The following is a 23,169-nucleotide window of genomic DNA, read 5'->3' as shown; positions in this document are numbered from 1 at the left end:
AATAACAACATGTCATCTTGTTTCAAAGAATCTACTTGTTTTATAAAGCATAGAAATCCTGTATGACAAAAGTAAGCAGTAGTAAAATGCAAATTCTGCTCCAGTTGCCAGAGCATTAAAAACTTCAACAGCTGCACTGCTACTCAGGGACACAGGACAACAAATCAAACCAGAAATATGAAACGTTAAGACAAAACACAATGTTAGCATTATGTAGACTAGAACATCTCTATGCAAATGGGATTTTTTCATGCATTTCTTTCTTCAAAACACAGTATATGCCATTTAGAAAAAAATCAGCCATAAGGAGCTGTCATATATAATGATGGCAAATATGAGATACCACCACCAAAAAGCATCATATAAAAGACTAGCTCTAGTTTTTAGGTCAGGTATCTCAATGCCAGGCTGCCTAGTGGAGTTCACATAGAAAACATCTTAAATTAGTTTTCTATATGCTGTCAGATGTTTTAATTAATTTCTAAGTACAGTTCAATATGCTCACAATTTTCAGTTTCCTTAATTTTTAAGATCTAGCATAGTGATATGGTGCTTTTACTTTCTACCTACTGCATCCTCAGTTGTCGAGATGATGCATTCTGAAATTCCATAGCATGAACACATCATACTTTGTATGTACAGACTGCTTTCTGCTGAACTGGCTTCAATGGCTAGTCTGATCCTCAACTATAATACTCGTGCTTGTATGCCTTACCTCAGAGGCATAACTCAGAGTTTCTGTTTACTTAGACAATTATCTGAAGAGTACAGATGCAAAAATTGACAATGTAGGCTTTGGTAGGTAAAAGTTTTTGTTTCTGTGCATTAAGTTTTTTGTTCAAAGAAAGTCATTACTGCATTTAAAGCTAAAAATAAGCACAAGTCAGAAGTTTAACTACTAGGGTGTAGTATTATTTTGGTTATGCCACATTGTTACCCATTTAGCAGTCCACTTTCTTCATATGGCACTGGTGTACCTCCTTTATATTAAGTTACGTATATTGTGCATTCTGCTCGACTGAGTTTCTTTCATAAAACTATCTAAAACACCCAAGAGATTTGTAACATTATGAGCCCACATAAAGTGAAATCAAACACTGTCCTAAGGATTTGAGTGAATACTTTATTCTGGTTCAAGAACTAAGTTTCTGAATGTCTCTTTTCCTGTTATTTACAAACCTCAGGGCAGTATCACTTGCCATATTCTTTTACTGTTCCCTAGACAACTGCAACCGGTCAGACTGAACTTTGGTTTGATTCCAGGAAAACTTTCTCATTCAGAAACAAAAACATAAGGGAGGATTAAGAGCACAAGTTCTCAATTTCAAATCTTAATTTTACAGTTATATTTACAAAAACACTGTGTTAGCTTACAAAGAAGAAATGCCTGTTCATTAGCATATACTTGCAGTTACCCTGAAAAAACAAGTATTCTTAATACTTACTGCCATGGTCTGTCTTGTTAGTGTGACCAGAACAGTGACGAGAGAACCTACTGTAATATTGTTGCTGTCCTCATCATCCAAAACTAGTGTAAAAAGAAAAGCAACACATCTATTAAACTTCTTTACAGCCTTTTTTTCCATTAAACATTGTTTCTGCTATGTCTAAATATAAGCATACAAATTCCAGAACGTTTAACAAAAAATTATTTCAAAATATTGTTTAATAAGTCTCTTACAACCTCAAATATACTATCAGCATGAGGGCTGGTAATTCAGCAAACTATAAAACAGCAACATTGAGTTTGAAATTTTAATTGCATGAAAGTTTGAAAATTCAAAGTTATAGCTGCTGTGGGAACCGTAACTCTGTAATATCGTGCATTATATATTAAAGCATAAAACTTCAGAAACACGAAATACCACACATGACCAAAGGGACCCCGTTATATTTGTTCTGGGAATCATAACTTTGATTTTCATGTCTTTCATATGATTAACAACTCAATTTCAATGCCACATTAACAATCATGCATTTAATTCTTTTTTTTAAGTAGAAGGCAAAGGAAAAATAAAAGAACAGCAATGATTATTTTAACTAAAACATCGAACAAAACCCACAGGAAAGCCACTGAGGAGTTTATATCTTCAATCTATGAACTGGAGAATGTCCCAGGTTGGGGAGGAATAGAGTATATATCCCAGTGTAGAAATCTTATTTACCACCCCCACATCCCCCCCACCCCTGCAAAAGCAGTTTTACTGTTGACTAGTTTTCCATATATATTTTATATAATGGTAATACTGAGCTAAACAGAAAAGCATATGCATTGTTTAATCCTCCATACCACACCTGAGTACAGTGGTGTGACAAATGAAGACTACAGGCAGAAAAAAGTTGCTTGCCAAAATATAGGAAGGTACTCCAAGACTGAATTTTAAGCAGATTAACAGGACTGTGTACAATCCTGTGCTACAATAAGATAAAGTCTTTTGTTTGTTTGTATTTAAAAAACACAGATAAACAACATTTAGAAATACCAAGATTAACAGACATTTGCTTCCCTAACAGATATTTCCATTAACATTTGCTTCTCACAGAGGACTACACATAAGCCAAATTACAAATTAGGCTACCCAAACAAAACATATCACATTTTGAATTTGATCACTGCAACCACAGTAACAATATAAATTAGAAACAAGTGTTAGAACAACCTTTCAAATATCTCACATTTACTAGCACTGGTCTTCTACAAAGGAAAGGAGACCGCAGAACCAATTCACTTTCCACTGAAAGGCTGTCTAACAGGAACTGCTTAACAATATACCTTATCTTCAGACAGGAAGAGCATTATACATTCATTGAAACAGTGCACACAAAAGGTAGCTAAGCCCAGCATGGACAAATTCTGCCAGATATAAAAACTATACAAGGATTACCACAAAGGACCCATGAATATGGGTCAGGGTCTCCAACTCAAAATCTCACAAAGGACTCTCTATGCTGCAGTAAGTTGAGCATAAATTCTGGAATAAGCACAACTTTTAAGATAGCTAATAGCTAAAGTGGTATTTCAACCAGAATTCCACATTGCTCATGAAAAATTAAATCAACAGATGAAATATCATAAGCTCCTGTAGGAGAAAGTACTGCTGGCTTGGGAATCTGTGAAATGTTTCAATGTACTTTATCTCCTCAGACTATAAATCTCATGTACTAGAGTCCGCCACTCAAAAAAGTATGTAATTTTCAGGCCACATAAGTAACAGTGAGTTGTGTTTCAGCGTCCTCCAAAAGCTTACTGCCAACAGACTATCAAAATGTCAGAAGAGTGACATATACAGAACAAAAGGACCTCCCACTCACCTTGTGGTTTTATATCCATAGTGACATATGGAAAGCTGCCAAGGACTGCCATAACTTCATCATATTTCTTATCTTCTAAGAAGTGCAGTAAATTGCGACGATCAGAACCTTTCAAACTCACCAAATCCTGAATACTTTTGATTTTATACTGAATTAAAAAAAAAAAAAAAAAAAAGTCACATGGTAACAGAGAACACAGTCCACAAATAAACTCTTGATAATGCATCACTTGTGTCCCCACATTACTAATACACACACACCATTTGATTTGTTCTTATAAAAAAAACATACTTCAGGAAACGCACAAGCATGTGTTTTGACAAACAATAAAACAAAGAGGTTGCACTGAAACCTACTAAATAGCACTGCTTTGAACATTGGTGTGTTCCTTAGTATACCACCCCTCAGAAACTGGATACATTTATTAAAACTATTATTTTGGCCAGCTTTTTCAGAAAGCTGAGCCAAGAAATCTTACTAATCGGGTTCTTTATTTAGATAGAGTACTTCAGTGCTTTGAGATTTATATTAGCAAGAACAACTAAGTGCAAGTTACTTTCCCCCCCTACTGAGCTGCAAACAAATCTAAACCCATTCCTTTTAAGATTTGCAGAGCAGAGTGAAAAGGATAAAACAAACACAGATTTGTCTGAACACCTGATTACCTCACCATTATAAATGTACATCTTTTATTAAAAACAACTTCATGCATCCAGGCAGACTGATCATACCTCCAATCTGGGGGACTGTATTTTTTTTTTTCTAAGAGCCCAACGCATGGGAAACCTGTACAAACAAGCCTAATGAATTGGCCTCTTCCCTCTTTCAGGGGAAGAACAGGTGGGATCGAGATAGCCAAATTCTTGATTTTTGTACTTAGTTACACTGCACATGTCAAAAAAACATCTAAAATTCCATACTTTTTTGTATGCTCCCTGTAGTTTAGGGCTGGATTAAGAACATTAAGTGTTTGATGATACATATGGGAGAATAATCTTTAACTTCATCCAAAGGAAAAGACCACTTGACTATTTGATGAATAAGCATCTTCAAAGGTGATTAAAAAAATGCAGTACTTAAGAATTCTTTATCTTCACACTAACACAGAAGCATTTAAACACCACCTAAGGCTGTAGTTAAAGCTAAACAAAACTTCCATTAGATAAAAAGAATATTTTTAACATTGATCCAAATTAAACATTGTAATAAGACTTATCAAAAAAGTCAACAGCTTCTACTAGAAGATAACTGCTTGTTTCTAACCAGGCATTCCTAGAAGATACACTACAGTCAAACAAGCAAGTAGGTTTGAATACAGAGACAGTAAAACAGAGTGAAGAAAGGTATGCAGGTATTCAGACAAGACTATTCTTTTCCGTCCTTAAATTCTGCAAATACCAACACTTATCCAACTACAACTACATAGCAAAAGCTTTGTAAAGCACCCTCTTTCGTACATGAAGGATCACAAAACCTGAAATACTTCCCACAGTAACTGATATTTTTTTTCCTTTTATGAACTCCTCTGTGCTACCTTCCAAACATATTTTCTATCAAACTACATTAAGGATGACGTAAAGCCAAACAAGCAAAAAAAAAAGTCCCAGTGGGATATTCCTGCCACATTCTGGAAAAACACTAAATAGGAGATAGTTCTCTGTAATAAGATAGAAACTCTGTTTCTTCTGTTTGTGAAGTCAATGTAGAATGATCTTTTACACTCTTTACACTTATCAGATCTCTGATCTTAATTCCCGCCTCCTAACTGAGATGGACTTTAAAGAAACAAAAAGCACACAGATCATCTAGGAAGTATTGTACTGAATTCCTGAAAAATAAATATATTTTTATTCTCTTATGTAATTCATAACCTTGCTTCCTTATAGGCAAATAGGTAAAAGAAGAGAAAGTTTTTTAAGAAGTTACCAAGTATCATTTGTAGTTTTATACCTTTTTATGATTGGAGACTCGCCTAAGATTGTCCTCTTCAATGTGAGGCAGCTGCAAAAGGGGACACTTGAACTGTTGAAGTCCCTGGACAGTCATCTGGGAAAGCTTCATGCAATTTTCCAAAGATCCCAAAGATGGAGCACGGAACTCCCTTTCTTGGGGAGAATGAAACAGATGACATAATTTTAATTTTTTTTTTCTTCTTACACTTTTACAATGTATACTTGTATTACAGACTACGGAAAACCTTGCTTTCAGTCAACCAAGCAAAAGAAAAAGGCATCCTAAAATGTTCAGCATGATTAACCAGGCAGCCTTTTTACTCTCACTGCAGTCACATAGCTCAGCAGACATTTTCTTCCCTCTAGTTAGGCTATCACAGCTGAACACTAAGAAAGGGAAACACTTCCATCTAACATTGTCTCAGGGAACAACAGCACAATGTATCTATGCAATTCTTACAGACAAAACTCCACCACTTAAGTTTTTTAAAAAAAAAAAGCAGCATCAAACCCAACTGGTTTTAAATTTGTATATTTTCTATATGTATGTGTGTATATAACGTGTTTAGCTCTACTTTGTAAGCAAATCATTAAATATAATTTATCACTAAACTATCACTATTTTTTACAACACATTATATGATTTTCATCTTCAGATATGAACATAAAGGTAGCAGCCTATTACATGCAAGAAAAAAGTGTAGGTATAACTGAAGCTAAGCAGAGCATATTATATTATGTTAGAAGGCAGTAAGAATAGCTGTAAAAATATCAAAGGCGGCTTTTATAAGTACACCTAAGGTTAAAAGGGGTGTCTGAGCAAACATTATTTGACTTTTCTTTTAGAAATAGCAAATAATTCTTTTAATATTTTAAAGTACAAGAAGGTATACACTCTACATAATTAAAATTATTATAAGGTAGACAAGGAGAAAGTCTTAACCAGAACAGAGTGAAGGGGGGGGGGGGGGTAATTTAATATTTTTCATCATGTCTACAAAGAAATGAAAAAGCAAAGCAGAGAGATTTCCACCTATTGCTCTAACTTTGTTAGACAACCGTCCGTTCATAAATAAGACATCTCAAAACCCTGTTTAGAAAACTCATTTCAGAATTCCCCCACAGCTCAAGAGCTGCTGCAAGTCTAGAATTGGCAATGTTCAGGTCACTCTATATATACTTTACCGTGAAACCGAAAAATAAGTTAGATCCTCTTCAGAGAGCCAAGAGGAATTTAAGCTACTTAAATCTTTTTCTGAACTTGTATGTGGCGTATGAAAGAACTGAAGGCAATTTTAAACATGTATTACAGAAAGCACCTGTAATTTATGATGCCTGTCATTTTATTTAAGAATCAGTGTATTTTCCTGTACTTTAAAACCTTTTCTGAGAAACAATCAACTTTTGATTACCCTGACTGTTACAGCTATATTCTGCATATAAATGTATAAAAATAAGAATGAATACAAATATCTGTGTGTGTACATACACAAATATATAAGTATATAAATATATATGTTTGGTATGGACATATTTGGCTGGTATATTTGGGATGCTACAAGAGAGGCATAGAGGCATCTTTCAATAGATTGATTAGACAGATGGTCAGAAGGAATATGCCCACTCTGCTAGGGCTGTGTGATCAAGCTTACCACACTATCAAGGCAATTAGAGATGTGTATAAAAGCAGGTTTACTTACACCTGGGTGAGAAGGCAGACAGGCTGTAACCTGCATCGACCAAAAGGGTACCAAAGCCAAAATTGCTGAATGTTTATTTTAAGTGCCAATGCCCATGTTTTTTGATAAAAAGCAAGTTTAATTAATTTTAAAACATTTTACAGAGAAAATATGATAAGGTAATAAATCTGACAAAAAAATCAAATTTAGTGTCTTCAGTATGTTTTCTCCTTCCTTTACACCACTACCTTGCAGCAAATTTATAAGCAGCTACTAGGGCATGCTACATGCACATGAAAGATCACTCTGTCACCTCTGCTCCACCCGACCCTCTCCCTTCAAAATGGCCTGTTTCTTCATTAATTACATGAAGCTATAAATATAATCAGCTATCAAATCAAATCACGTGGCAGGACTTTCTTTTTTAACCCAGTATATTAATAAATACTGGGAAGATTATACATAATGCAAATAGAAAAATAACACGTGAATGGAACTATCTGGCTAGACATACTGATAAGTAACAAAGATGTAACTTCTACCTTTCAAAAAAAAAAAAGTAATGGAAAGACTAATCTCTCAACTAAATATCACAAAATTTATTTTCCATTTTACGCATCTTCTACCTCCCCTGTAATTTTTTTGGCTGCTGCTAAGGGAAATCACAGGATTTTTTAAATTAAAAAACACCCACACTGTAAACAAAGTTAATAAAAGAATCCTAAATATTCTCTGACAAACTGGCTTTTGCAGGAACTTCACCTAGAGTTTTGAGACCACAGAGCACTAGTCAGAGTAGAAATTCCTCTCTTTCTTAAAGCATTGACTCATCATCCCTATGACAGTAGAAAAATATTTTAATAAAGTTGGAGAATATTATTTTGGCTTCCTGAAAATAACTTTAAAATCCCTGAGAGAGGATTTGAGGACAGTATAGCTTTTAACACCACCCCAACTGCCCCCACCGTAACTGCACGTATTTTCACGGCTTCTGCTTGTCAAAGTGCGCAAGACAAGATGACCTGTAATCTAAGGTCATAAAGTCATCCAAAACGTATGCCTTTAAAGTAGTCAATCACAAATCTAAATGCAAACCATAGTTGCTTGTGAAGCAACGGTATACACCTGGGTCAAACCACAACCTCTACAGTACACCGCAGCTTCCGACCTGAACCAAGAAATGCACTTTGGGTGGACAGCTGAACTGACGCCTAACCTTTCTGCAGGCAGTTACTAGAGCACATTCGATGGTGTTGGCAGCAAACACCCCGCTTGTCAGGGCAGCTTTCTACTTACGATACTTAAGGATGATCTCAAAGAAGCCACCAAGGTAATTCAGACCCGCTGATTATCAACTACCAGTTAATCGTCACGAAACAATGGATACAAGCAAGGGATGCCACAGAGCAAAGAGTATTTTCAGGGAGCTGCATGTAAAAAGAAAGTCTCGCAGACTGTGCAGAAATCAGGCAAAAGGGTAAGATACTTTATCCAAAGGTAGCTCACAAATGCCCCATTTTCCACCAGGCTGGAAAAAGCTTAGCAGTAACTAAAAACTGACAGGACTGAAATGAAAATAGTATCAATTTTGCTTTTATGAGAGCAAATTAAAACTGTTCCTTGGAAATAACAAATCCAAATAATAACAAATCCAAACCCATCTACAAAGAACAACAGATCTGTTAAAAATTAAGAAGCAACCATGATCAAACAATGTTTATGCCAAACCTACACCCACTCTTTTCATGACAGATTGTTTCTAATGGGATTTGATAAGAAAGGCAGTGTCCGTGGCTTTTATGGGGATGCATAAGCAGCCTGAGGTACCATTTTTTGCTATCTGGGGAGGCAGGATGCTTGTCCCTGTGAAGGCCTCAGACAGCAGAACTTCATAAATCTCATTCTGTGATGTGCTGTCTTTAGCATTTTCTCAGTCTTTCTTGCATATCCTTCAAGAACAGCTGATACTGGACCAATAGCTGAATGCTACATGGACATTTTTTAAATTAACTAGGAAAACAAAGCGCCAAGATTCTGAAGATTCATTCAAGGTGCTTTTCCTCAAAAGACTTGATTATGAAGTATGCATAAATGGTTACAGATATTTTAAAGATGATAATAATTAAGGATATTTGAAAGACATAAATGAACGCAGCGCAAAATGAGACTACTCATCCCACCACCAATTTAGGTTTCACAAAGTAAGATTTGTCCCCAAAATATTTCTTTAGATAATATTAATGCGTGACATCATCTTTGTACTTTAGAGATCAGGACTGCTGAACATCTATGGCTAATTATAGCATGTGATAATTTTATGCACCTTGTCAAGGCTGATTTAAGTGAAAATTAGAACTAAACCCAGAAACATATGTAGTTAAGTTTTAAGCTACTTAAACCTATGTTAAGATGACAAATACACAAACTTAAACAAAACAGTCTCTCAAAAATTTCAATATCTAATTTTAATTTTACTCACATCTTTAAGAAAAACCCAAAAAAACCAAAACAAAAAAAACCCTACACCTTTTCAATTTCCAGTTGTTTCCCAGTCAGCGGGGGGGGGGGGGGGGGGGGGGGGGGAATTCTCTCTACATGTACGGTCATCAAAAGTAGGGTCAACATCTTAAATTTGCTAAGTGGTAAGTAGCAAAAATGGTGATTTTCCTTTAGATCAAAGACCAAAGTTCTGAAATGGTTTACTTTCAAGTCCTCAAATTCATTATTGTTGGCCTGATGGACAACTGTTCAGTACCACCTTCTCTTTAATGCTTTGTGCTGAGAGCACTGGCACAGAAGTCAGAGGAAATATTTGGTACAAATTTCTGAATGCTGGCATTTTAAAACTTTGGAAATAACTTTGAGAAAGCCTGCTAAAGAAATACCAAACAAATCCTCAACTATATCTATGATACATTTCTACTCCGAGTTTTTCCAGATCTATGGAAGTAACTTCTACCATACATAACAACAACTATGATTTCTCATCCACTTTGACAGACTCATTACGTTTAGCAGGGATCATGAAAATCTCTAGAAACTGTTAGTAGTACAGGTTGTTTAGGTTTGTTTTTTTAATAGCCATCACTTCCATTTCACATGCAAATGAAAAATTAGTTTACACTATTGTCTTCCAAAATACTGTTTGATTTTTTAATTTTAATTTAAGCTAAAACCTAAATTTTCTGGAACTTCAAAGCCATTTATTAAATACACTGCATCTATAAGTAATTACTTTATTGTCAAATTAAAAAGGTATCTTCATGTACATACAGAACTAGAGGAGAATAATACAGCTACTTGGAGGTCATTCAAGTTGTAAAGTACAGGTACTCTGTTAAGTATCTTATTTCAGCTTTTACAAGAAAAGATATAGGTGGTTTTCATTTTTCAAAGACTTCCAGTTCTGTTGCATAAAAAAAAAGCTTCTGGCTGTATTACTTTGGTTTCATTTTGCACAAGTGAAACAAGTATTTGCTAGTTGACTAATATATACAAAGGCTATCTTAAAAGACATCTTCTAGAGGTCTGAAGTATTTTTACAAAAAAAACTGTCCAGATTAAACAAAAAAGACATGCCTATATTTGGCATACGCAAGGGCTTATAAAGAAGTAAAAAGATGTCTTCACTCAAGCAGTTTTCATAATTAGCTGTAATATGTGGACTTGGTCCTGCTGAGCTAGCAAAACTTAAAAAAAAAAAAAAAAAACAACCAAAAACCAAGCAAACATCTCCAACACTTCCAAAACAGCTACTTAGCTTTTTATGAAATAAATTATTAAACTATTAAACTAATAAAGTTTCACAGTGTCCTGGTTTCGGCTGGGATAGAGTTAATTTTCTTCCTAGCAGCAGGCATAGTGCTGTGTTTTGGATTTAGTAGGAGAAGAATGTTGATAACACGCTAATGTTTTTAGTTGTTGCTGAGTACTGCTTATGCTAGTCAAGGACTTTTTCAGCTTCCCATGCTCTGCCAGGCGCACAAGAAACTGGGAGGGGGCACAGCCAGAATAGTTGATCCAAACTGACCAAAGGGCTATTCCATACCATATGACGTCATGCTCAGTATATAAACTGGGGGGGGGTGGCCGGGGAGCAGCGATCGCTGCTCGGGAACTGTCTGGGTATCGGTCGGCGGGTGGTGAGCAATTGCATTGTGCATCACTTGCTTCGTGTATCATTATTATTATTATCATTATTATACTGTTACTATTAGCATTACTATTTTACTTTATTTCAATTATTAAACTGTTCTTATCTCAACCCAGGAGTGTTTCTCACTCTTACTCCTCCAATTCTCTCCCCCATCCCATCGGGGTAGGGGGAGTGAGCGAGCGGCTGCGTGGTGCTTAGTTGCTGGCTGGGGCTAAACCACGACACACAGCATTCAGTTTCTTCATCTTAGAATCACAGAATGCTTTGGGTTGGAAGGGACCTTTAGAGGCCATCTAGCCCAACCCCCCTGCAGTGAGCAGGGACAGCTTTAACTACATCAGGTTGCTCAGAGCCCCGTCCAACCTGACCTTCAATGTTTCCAGGGATGGGGCCTCTGCTACCTCTCTGGGCAACCCATTCCAGTGCCTCACCACCCTCACTGTAAAAAATGTCTTCCTTATATCCAGTCTAAATCTTAAACCTGTACTGGAGATACCTTTGCAATTTAGTTACAGTGCTAGTCTGGAGAATATTCACAAAAGAATATCTTCATATGATACTCATTAATAAACATAATCTAACACTAGGTGAAGTTTACTTCTACAAAGAAAAATACGGCCACTGTTTCCTTCTAGGTTTCAAGTTTTCTCCCCAGCAGTCTCACAGACTAGTAAAGATAGGGTTTAAAAGAGAAATAGAAATATACTTAATCAATACTTCTTTCTAAAAGAGGAAACATAAACCAGCATGCAACAGCCTTATCTGCTCACGTCCCCTCTCTTGTACTTTATTTTGTTATGGAGCACCATTTCCAGCATCACTTGCAATAGTGCTGGGAAAGATCTTCCCCCAAACCATTCTTGTTAGGAGGCTATCAATGCTTGTTAAAGGAGTTTTGGGCTAGTAAACATCAACCAATGAGTATTATTTGATGGCAAGCAAAATGGTCCCCAGTTTGGCATAAAAAAATGCCTTCCTTATGTTTTCTGCAATAATGGAATGAGATCCAATTCTTTGTTTCTTTACGCTGCAAGCAACCATCTTCAGCATAACTGCCTTTTTACAGTAAAAATAAAAAAGCTTAAATATTACATTTCAATTAAATTGTAATTTCTATAGCAATAATGGCAAAGCACCTGCCACTACAAGTTCAGAGGGGAAAAAAAAAAAACCCAAAACCTACATAGCAGGCTCAACAGCATAGGAACCAGAAGTGGAGAAATATGAGCAACACACAAAGAAATGATGGCAAAGTGAGCCAAAACACAAGCGACACTCATAACAGAAAAGGAAGAACTGTGAAAGTGCAAATTAAAAGACAGATGAACACGAGGTTCAACATGTCTTTATACTAAGTGCTTCGCTACCAAAAATGGACCAGATCTTTAAGAAAAGGTTTTCAATTGCATTTAAGGAAAAACTTTTAATTGCAAAAATTAAAAGGTGAACATAGATACTCAAGATATCAGAGTAGGGCTTGGCAGCAGCATTTCAATCTTCAAAATGGAGAGCGCTCTCATTACAGTGAAAAGAGCAAAAGCATTTAGGCATTTCTAAATATCACAGGTTAAGTTTCCCACAAGAACCAAAGACTTCATGGAATACTGCAATGAAGAATCATATTTACTAGTTTTAATTATACAGTTTATTTTCTTACCTTCCCGGCTTCGAGCCATTATTATTAGTTGGCAGATCACATTAATCATTTCTTGAAGTAGTGCAGGACTCTTTTTCAGGATAAACTGCTGATCTGCAAGACATAACTGGCTGCAATTATGCTGCACTTCTATTAGGAAAAAGGGACAGTTTACATGAACTGGACATTTAATGGTGCAGTCTTCATTTTTATTCATTCTTGTATTATTGAAAATACCACTTCATTCACATTGACACATCCATCCATAACATTCCCTAACAAAACAGGGAAGAGCAAGTGCTAAGAGGGAACACAAATTTTGTGTACGAGACAAGCAGCTTCCACACCAAATGAAGAAGTACTTATTAGATCCATCTACAAAAGCAACAGGATGGCACAGACAATTTACCAGTCTTATATAAAATAGCATTAATTCTTCAGGTAACCACAGGCTAAAAAAAAGGAACACCAACTTTGTGAAAAAAATTATTTGTAAAGTACTAACTACTTTTGAATACAGACCTGTGAAGTTTTAAGTACAAACAGTAACTAAGTGGCAAGGAAGAGGAGGTATTTTTAGTGGCTAAGTTGATCATTTTTCTTTTGAATGAAACGAAAATTTTGAACCAAGCACCTTCATTGTTTGTTTGGTTCGGGTTTTTTTTTTCCATTTGCATTAGAATATAGAACATCTCAAGTTTGCTGGTCAGCCTAAGAAACCATGAGTTTCATGGTTGAAACTTAAGAACTGCATTTTGAAGCATTTCAGTTTGTATATTTACAAGTATGAAAAATTGCAAAATACAGAATTGAAGCTCATATGTAACTGATATTTTAAAGTTTTAGCCTTGTCATCCTTGCTTTACGTAGTAGGGGGAAAAAACTCCAAAAATAACCACAAATAGAAATGTTAGAGAGCAATGTTATGCTTATCTTGGATTTCTTTACTGTGAAAAGCAAATACACTCCCAATGTTTAACTTTTTTATTCTATTACAAAGAAAAAAAAATTTCTCAAAGTCACATTTGCAGCCAAAAAGCATTAAAACCTAGGATATTAGTATTAGAGGACTATCAAGAGAATGAGAAAATGCTAAGTAAATGTTTTAGAGAGCCATTAAAGTTCAAAAACTAAGTATACTACATAGAGATTATTGAGCAGAGATCCATGCAACTCTTCAATGGACAAAGGTATGTTTATGACTACTGTAGCAGGGAATATGTTGCTCTGTTCCCAATAATATCCAGTTAGTGGAGAAGCCATTACCTTCTTCAAGGGCCTCAGGAACTTTCATCCTGGCAAGATGAGTCAACAGCAGAACTCTGGCTTTCAGGCTGTAAGGGCAGGTGAGTGGAGGCTCATTCTTCTTTAAATTTATGCCACCAATTTCTCTGATTAGCTAAAATAAAATAGTTAAATACAAATTGCTATTTTGGTGCTAAAGAGAAACAAATACAGGAGGAAAACAGTTTACAAGGAAAAAAGTTACATTCACAAAAGCAAGCCTTTAAGTAACTTTTCCCTGGAAAGTTCTGTAGAGATGAACATTAACCATTTTTATTCATAACCCAGCTCCAAAAAGTCAAAAAATATCTTTAAATGCCATGTTTCAATGTGGGAGTGAGGCGGGAAGTAAAGATTTGCACACAAGAAACTTGCTTTGAATAGTATTGAGTGAATTTGGATTGATACATAAGTATTTTTGAAATCTGATTTTATTGCCAAGGTTTACTAGATTTAACCATATTTCTACGGTATTTATATTAAACATGATATGCACTAGCAACAGCATCATCTTGAGACCTTTCACCCATCCAAGACCTAGCCAACCTTCCTCAGAAATAGTCTCAAGTATCACAGGAAGGAGGGGTTATAAGCCTGAACTCTCTGGTAGGTTGAAGATCAAGTATTTTAACTTACTTATAAACAGCACCAACTTTAAAAAAGCATGGTATTCTTTTTTCAGAATGACCTATCTTGATCCTGTCTAGACCAAGATGTACAGTGCAAACATGTCTCTCACCTGAATTTTTTTAAGACCCTGGAGGGAAAGGCTGCAAAGCTGAGTAACAGAAGCTCACAGTTTATAAGAACAGTGCACGGCCCAGAAGCTTCACTTCTTAGGTCAACAAGTCACCTGAGGAGAGATCGTGGTTCCAAAATCTCCAGCCACAAAAGAAAGTTAGGATATCAACAGCCAGGCTACACTAAGCTTTGACCAGTCTTTCCTGACACTTGAAAAAAGATCTAACAAGAAGTTCCTTATAAGCACATTCTGATACAATACCAGACCAAGATGACTAAAACTTTGATAAGAAAACTTCAATAAGAAGTATCAATACTGGGTTTATGATAAAACAGTGAAATAAAAATGGGAACAATGATCATGGCCCAAAAAGCAGGATACACTAACAACAATTATTAGCAATACCCTTCTGTACTGATGCTTTGGAGACTTGTACTGCCATATACTAAGAAAAAAAGAACACAGATGACACCGAGGACTGCAGCTTTAGAAATGGAACAAAATCCAATATTATAAAATGCAAGGTCATGCACTTTCATACTAACAAGAGCTGCAGCTCAAAGATGGGAGCTTCTTAACTGGAAAACAGGGGTATATAAGACAAGAGAAATCTGGAAAACAGCGATCCCACACTAGTTGTATTAAACCACCATAGGAGACAGCTGTGGAAAACTGTATGCTGAAAGTTATTCCCTGCAGAAATACAGGAATATAAGGGCCACCGACTAAGGCACTGCTAATACTTACCATGAAATACTGTGGACAATTCTGAACAGGCAAAATAAAAAAATAATGTAAAATTTAGAAATACATCAACAGGGGACAGTACCCTATTCAGCACGTAGCAAGATGAGAGAAATGAAGAGCCTTTTGGGAAAGAGGGGATTAAAAGACAGCAGCTTTTCTAGTTTAGCAAAATGAAGACAAGAAGAGAACAAATGCACTATTGCTTCTGTCTATAAATGAATTAAGGATACAGACAGCACGAATCACTTAGACTCAAGAATAATGATGACACAAACCATGGCTATAAATTGGTCACAAATAAAACTCCTAACCACTAGAACAGCAAGTTCTGGAACAGTTTCTCAGTAGGATATGGTTACAGGAGGCTTGACTGCCTTTTAAATAAAGAATGATTAAATGTAAAGGGCTTGCACAATGCCAATACTCGCAACAGCATGGGAGAAGAACTGGTGATCAAGGTCGTCTTTTCCAGTGACGTGCTCCCACTGCTGAAAAACCTCACCTAACCACAATTCTAACTCCTTCTCTTAAAGTCCACAAGATGATAAAGAATTTGTAAGAGAGACTGTCCTGGTTTCAGCTGGAATAGAGTTAATTTTCCTCCTAGTAGCTGGCGTAGCACTGTGTTTTGGATTTAGTATGAGAATATGTTGATAACACACTAATGTTTTAGTTGTTGCTAAGCAGTGCTTACACTAGTCAAGGCCTTTTTCAGCTTCCCATGCTCTGCCAGGTGCACAAGAAACTGGGAGGGGGCACAGCCAAGACAGTTGATCCATACTGTCCGAAGGGGTGTTCCATACCATATGACATCATGCTCAGTGTGTAAACTGTGGGGAGTTGGCCAGGGGGAAGCGATCACTGCTCAGGAACTGGCTGGGTATCGGTCAGTGGGTGGTGAGCGATTGCATTGTGCATCACTTATTTTGTAAATTATTATTATTATTATTATTTTCCCTTCCTTTTCTGTTCTATTAAACTGTCTTTATCTCCACCCACAAATTTTACTTTTTTTTTTCAGATTCTCTCCCCCATCCTGCTAGGGAGGGGGAGAGTGAGCGAATGGCTGTGTGGTGTTTAGCTGCCTGCTGGGTTAAACCACAACAGAGACAAAGACAATTAAGAGGTATCTCAGTCTATTTTCTTTATGTTTAGGACATGAAAGTACGTTCACAACTTGAAAATTCAATTGTGTGCATGCAAAGGGTAAATCTGTGAGACTACCCACCCCCACCCCATTTTGCAAACTCGAAACATTTTCATTGGAGCATTTTGTATACTGTGCTTTAAACTTCTTAAAACCAAAGTGTTAGTTCCTGATAAATAAACTCCTAAAACTCTGCTAACATAATTATTTGCCACAGTACGCATTATGGCATCTCTGTTGGGAAGACTGAGTGGAAATGAAAATAAAAGGCAACCAGAGGGGAACAGACATTCACGGAGGAATCTTCATAATATTTAAAGACATTATTAATTCAGACATCAGATAATAATTTTATTTCAGTATTAACATATTTAACCAGATCTGTGTTAATGATTTAAAAGAACTTTATCAAATGGTGATCACCTCTTTATATAAATAGTCAAAATTTATAAGGACACTCTAATTCCCTATTTAGTTTACCCCTCCCCAAAAACCCAACCCAGCAGTCTACATACTAAACTGATTCCACTTAAGCTAAGCATTATCACCAATTAATGTTAGCTTTTCTTTAAAAAAAAAAAAAAAAAATCAAGTCTAGCTTCTAATTCCTATTTCTGAAGGGATACAGTTGCATCTCAACAAAATTAATGCCTTGTGAACTTGAATTCTGTTAGCTGGTCACCTAGAAGCACCATCTCCCTCTTCCCTTGAAGGGGTCAGTTATTTATAAAACATCTCTTGATATAACTAACCTGTGGTATCTGAATGTTGTCTGCTGGTCTGCTCGTAGCATCTTTATTGTACTGAGGATCAAATTCAGATGCCCCTGCTAAAACCATGATAAGCCCTGCAAAGATAATCGGAGGCAGACAGAGAAAATGTCAGCAACATCCTATGCCACTGAGTGATTTCTTCAGAACCCTCAGCCATAAAACTTATTCCCACTCTTCCCCCAACAACCACGAATATCCATGTTCTCTATTTAGTGGATCAGTTACTACCGCCACAGGGCAAAGGAGGCAAGAACCAATGCCTGGCACAAGACCAAAGAGATCATTCAAGGCTCCATTTTGCATGGCATCAAGTCCAGCGTTTGACTCTAAATGTCTTCACAAACACATAGTTAGGCTTTAGACTGGCAGACGACACTGCACAGCAGTTTGACTACTTCTGCATGCTTACAGAACCATTCCTCTCAGCAATTCATGTGCCTGTAGCTGCACCACAATGTGTGCACTGGAGGGGGAGGCGGGAAGGATAAAATTTCAACTCAATTTTCTGTTCAGTCAGCATTGAAAAAAATCACACAAAAAAAATTCTTTTAATTATTAGAAAAGCAGTTCAATACCCCTGCAAACAAATCTCATTAAGATGATGGACTGCTCCTTTCCTAATGTGATTAGGAAAATCCATACTACCTCAAAACATTCTGTTGTGTAATTAAGATGAAAGACCTACACAATGGGATATTTTAGCCCCACTGCGAGCTTTCTGCTTATGAACATATCAGACCCCTCAGCCATAGATAAAAAGAGAAAGCTCACCCCACCATTTGATCCAGTTAAAATAACTTTTTCAGCAAGTTACTCAAGCTTCTTAAATTTTGAGCAAGTCCTCTTCTGAGCAAGTCAAGGTTATTTTTGCCTACTTGCAGTGCTCACTGAATTCCACCTACTAACAACTAGTCAAGTTCCCTGAGCATCAGTTTTCATTTCCATTCTTGATTACCTATTTACTTCCTGAGCAGAGCATATCAAAGGGTTTCAGACAACTATAAATACTTTCCTATTATTTAAGATCAACAACTGCGGATCTTCAGGAAAGGAAGTTTGAAAAACACATTCATCGTGAAGCAAAAAAAAATACCTAAAACAAGGCAAGTCATGCAGATTTGTCTCGCCATTTCCCTAGCCTGGTTTGATTACATTTGCCCAGGCTTGAGCCTTAAGTTTTGGCACTAGTACCTCACTACTGTGGAATTCACAGCCAAGCAAAACTCTTACCTGATCCCTGTGTGGTTTGTCTAAGCCACCTCAGTTGCACCTCATTTTTCATTCAGATTGCGCAACAGACCTCCGTGGAAAAAACCTGACCTGCCTCTGACCCCAGGACTTTGAAAGTGTTAAGTCCTTAAATAAGGCCACTTAAACTTAGGGTTAACTTTCTAAGCAATCTGTAGGAGAGACAAGGCAATCCTCAAAGCTATGGTCCTGAGCAAGGTTCAACATGAAAATCTACTGTTGACGAGAAGTTTGGAGAAAGAAGAGACCAGGTTTGCAATGATCTCCCTAGACTTCTAAAGAAGTCTCACCTACTCTCCTGTTCCTCCTTTCTCACCCAGGTGTTTGGAGAGGGGGGAAAAAAGAGTGTAGGAGTATGACAAGGCGGAGAGCATAAACTGGTCTGAATTAATCCCCCACACAAATCCATGTGTGCTGTGACTAGAAAGTGAACATATTTCCATACTCTTATCTCCTAGACCTCTTGGATTATGTGAAGCATTTCAGTTCGGTAGGAAAAGGATGTATCAAGAGCAAATGATTCCGGCAATCTTCCAGCAAATCTAAAGCTGAACAACAGTGCAATTCAAAGGAGTAAGAGAGTATATTTATGAACCCTTTTTAGAGGGTTTTGTGTGCTTTTTTATTCTGCTTTTCAATTGCTCTGAGCATGCAATCTGGTAAAATCCAATCTAAAACTAACTAGTACCATGCTAATTCTTCAGGCCCATGCCAGCCTCCAAACTGAAAGATCCACTCCGCACCAACATAACGCATCTACAGATTTCCCTAGAAAAAGGGGGGTTTATTCCTTTAAAAGTGAGCAGACAAGAAAAATAAGTATATGAAAAACTATCAACGAGTAAGAAAGTAACATGAAATTGATAGGGAGCAAAATTTTTAAACAGAATTTTAGCTGTAACATAACAAGTAAGAATAGAGAACCAGAAATGCTCTTTCATTCTTTGGTGATATAAAAATTTTATGACAGCCCCTAGAAAGTTCCCAAAGCCTATTTTGTTACACTGACAGAAGTAAACACACAGACAGATGCTGTGCTCCTAGTGGCCACATAGTAACTCAGGACTACAGGCAGGTCAGCATGTTTTTCCCAACATACAATATCCTTTTTTCTTTTTTAATGTATAGACAGACAGATATAAATACAGATCTATATAACTCCCTCTCCCAAATACTTCAGTCTTCTTACAGAGTACTCTTCACCTGCAACAAAATGAAGTTTTTAAAAACACTCTAAAAGAACCAGAAACATTATTTTAAGCTAACAAAGGCTTAAAAAGCAGAAGCATTTTAACATCAGCAGATCCACATTTCCAGAGGAACACATCAACATTCCAAGATGCCTTTTACTTACGTTTCATGTCCATGTTCCGTGTTTTATAGACAAAATACGTATATATTTGAGTTGTCCGAATGAGAATCTGATCTCCACTATATCGTATTGATCGGTACCACCAGGAACCCTGAGACATTCAACAAGAACAAACTGACATCAGCTACAATGAAGCTTCAAAACAGCTATGCTGGATCACCTTGTGCCTGTTCACAGCCAGGTAACTCAGCCCAACTGATTTTACCTATGTTAAGGTCAACCAAATTTCAGAAAGGAGAGGGAAACAAAAAATATTGGCGGACAAACTTTAGAAGCACACCAATATATTCACCTGAGAGAATATGATGCTAAAAGTTTTTAGATGACCTCTAGCCTAGAGAATTCCCCCAACACATGCACGAACACATATATACTGCTTTGTTTATTTTTGGTGTTGTTTTAGTAAATCCACTAAACAGTAAATCCACTGATTTACCACTTTCTATATACGCAGTAACTCCTTACTGTGCAACACCGCATTCAAATCAAATTCAGTTTAGGCAGACCAAGGCCAAACCAAGAACAAAAGAAAAGATTTCTTTCACTGTAAGAAAATTTGCAAAAAATAATTTAAGTCACCTAATCAGAAAATGTTTTTCAGAAGGGAAATCTGGTGGTGGTCCAGTGCCCTTGCTGCAAATTTTCAGAATTAAGCCATACACCTTCAGGCTGACAGAAAGAGTTTTCCAAACCTTCAGAAACACTCCAATAATTCCCTCATTAGCGTTACACCAGTGACTCCAAATTATAGAACTCACTGTACAGTGATTGTACTCTATATTTTTAAGAAAAATGGTGTGCTGGGTTATAAACTGCAGTCTGTTCATTAAACTCCTCCTTGCAAGCAAAGCTCACTAACATGAGAAAAAACATCCAAGATATATCTCAATCTATTGTACAGTTTATCACAAGTGAAAAGTAACAAGCAGTAAAGTAGTAAGTGATGCTTACCACTATTAATTTAATAGGCAATAGTGTAAATTCCCCTACCACAGAAAGAACTCTGCAATTTACTTAATTATTTGGGAAATATTCTAGGACTGGCTCCCCACAAACTTTTTTTTAAATAAATTAGGTTTGATTCTTCCATTAATAGATGAACCCTGACATAAAATAGTACACAACTTTTTTTAAAGTTTTTCTGCAGAAAAAAATTTAGATTATAATCCCATAGCTATCAAATTTTTGTCTAAGTATAGGTACTGGAAGAAAAATCTAACTATAGCCAGTCCAAATCTACATGAAAGAGGCTGCCCTAACTGCTTTTGCAGATATAGCTCGCCTCTCTCACCTCATGTACAGAACATTATTTAGGTCACTGGAGGTCCAGGAAAAACTAAAAACTATGTATCAATATTTTCCTTTTTTGTTGATCTGGATTCAAAGGGTGGAACTAGCCTTACTTTATTTTAGATGTCTATCTCAGATATAGGATGGCTACACTGTAGTTAACTTTGGCTTCTTTATTGATTCACAAAAGAGAAACAGGCCCATTAAAGGCATGAATCATCTTGTATGTCTACTTTAGAATGAAATGATAAAATAACTTGCTCCATAAAAATGACTTTTCCTCTTCACTGACTATAAAAGAAATTTACAGTGACAAGTCTGAATGAAGAAGTCTACATCTGGCATAGGGGCAAGAAGAGGCAGATTTTTTTTTCTCTGCTCAGAACATTTCTTCATAACAACAGAAAAGATGTTTACTTTCATTTGAGCTATGATAAACCTAGTATAAATCACTAAAAGTACATGTGTACAGAAAAGCATCAACAGACACCAAGTGAAACCTAAAAGGAAAGGCAGGAAAAATATGTAGACATTGTACTCTGGATTTTAGTCGTCTTATTCAACAACTTCTTGAAATTGCCACATCTAACTTTCTACCCTAAATCTTCAATTATGCAGAAAGACACTCAAAGAGAAGGGATAATGCCTGGCTGAGCCTCTAAACACAGAGATGCAAGCAGTTGCCAAGACGCCATGACACTTTCTCAAATGAAAATCATCTTCCCAAGAGCATGAAGGTTTCTGGGTGTCAATTTTCTGAGTCTTTCTTCATGCCATACCCCAAATGCACAATCACTGGATAAGGGACATTGTTCAAAAGCAATACGGTAGAGCAAACCTGAGCCCTCAAATACCACTGACCTACCAACTGATTCCTCACACAAAGAAATCTCAAGGGCAGACATCTCAGTGTACAGAAGATCAATAAAAGTTGAAGTTATGAAAACAAAGGCAGCCAGGAGAAACCACATCAACAACCTGTTCCACATACAGTAAGCATTCTAGTACCACCAGCTACAGACATCTCAGTCTTGGCTCTACAGTAACACCACTGAATATACTCTTGAGTTCATCACATCATATTAATTTTCATGCGATGAATGACAGAAGGTGCAAGACAAATTACATAACTCAGTCTAACTCTTGTGGTATCTAGTATTTTCCCTGCAGCCCCCTCTCTGCCATGGCACTGCATTTTTTTTTTAAACTCTACAGCAGCTACACTTTTTCCCATAATAAAATACGACACCCACATTAAAAAAAAAGCTCACTTGCTCGCTCTCTTCACAAAAGGCAAGAATGAACAACTTTACTTATGTCTAAGACAGCTTTGTTTACAGCTTGGTTTCAGAGGGTAGAATATTAATTAGATAATACTTACAACAACAACTGGAAGAATAACCATAAATGCTAATCCGTATACAAGCAAAACCTAGAGAAAAAGTATGAAACATACTGCATTAGATACTTCAGTTACTTAATACCACTCTTGTTTAATCTTTATTCTAAAATACAGTCAAGTAGTATTAACACAAGCCTACTACAAATTAATGTAAGCTTATTGCATAATACCTGTCATTATTTCTGAAGAACAACTTACAAGTAATATAATCAGTGGGGTATGGTTTAAATGAGGAGTTTCAGCTTAGCCTAAGTAATCTTTTAAATCATCCACACATTGTCTCAGGTCGGTTTCTTTAAAGTGTTGGCAGCTAAACTGATGCAGTGGACAGAGATGATGACCACTTAAAAGAAATCAAGCAGGTAAGCCGAATACCTTGCAGCAACAAACGCAACAGAAAGAATGTTTGGACACTGTATGATTACAGCA

The 23,169-nt window shown here is 36.5% G+C and overlaps 1 protein-coding gene across 3 annotated transcripts in view; it reads right to left on the bottom strand.

Moving 5' to 3' along the window:
* SEC63 (SEC63 protein translocation regulator) overlaps positions 1 to 23,169 on the bottom strand; it is a 64,507-nt gene that overhangs the window by 10,981 nt on the left and 30,357 nt on the right. For all 3 annotated transcript variants that reach the window (XM_075707932.1, XM_075707931.1, XM_075707933.1), the window contains exons 7-14: positions 22,720 to 22,770; positions 20,031 to 20,139; positions 17,408 to 17,502; positions 14,002 to 14,134; positions 12,757 to 12,849; positions 5,263 to 5,417; positions 3,313 to 3,460; positions 1,446 to 1,528 (exon numbers count right to left, since the gene is read on the bottom strand). In XM_075707932.1, coding sequence (XP_075564047.1) covers positions 1,446 to 1,528; positions 3,313 to 3,460; positions 5,263 to 5,417; positions 12,757 to 12,849; positions 14,002 to 14,134; positions 17,408 to 17,502; positions 20,031 to 20,139; positions 22,720 to 22,770 — 867 coding nt within the window. The remainder of the gene's footprint in view (positions 1 to 1,445; positions 1,529 to 3,312; positions 3,461 to 5,262; positions 5,418 to 12,756; positions 12,850 to 14,001; positions 14,135 to 17,407; positions 17,503 to 20,030; positions 20,140 to 22,719; positions 22,771 to 23,169) is intronic.

Source organism: Pelecanus crispus, chromosome 3 (genome assembly GCF_030463565.1).
Source record: "Pelecanus crispus isolate bPelCri1 chromosome 3, bPelCri1.pri, whole genome shotgun sequence".
Taxonomy (NCBI): domain Eukaryota; kingdom Metazoa; phylum Chordata; class Aves; order Pelecaniformes; family Pelecanidae; genus Pelecanus; species Pelecanus crispus.
Note: the sequence above shows the minus strand (reverse complement) of the source record. Positions and strands in the feature narration are given on the sequence as shown.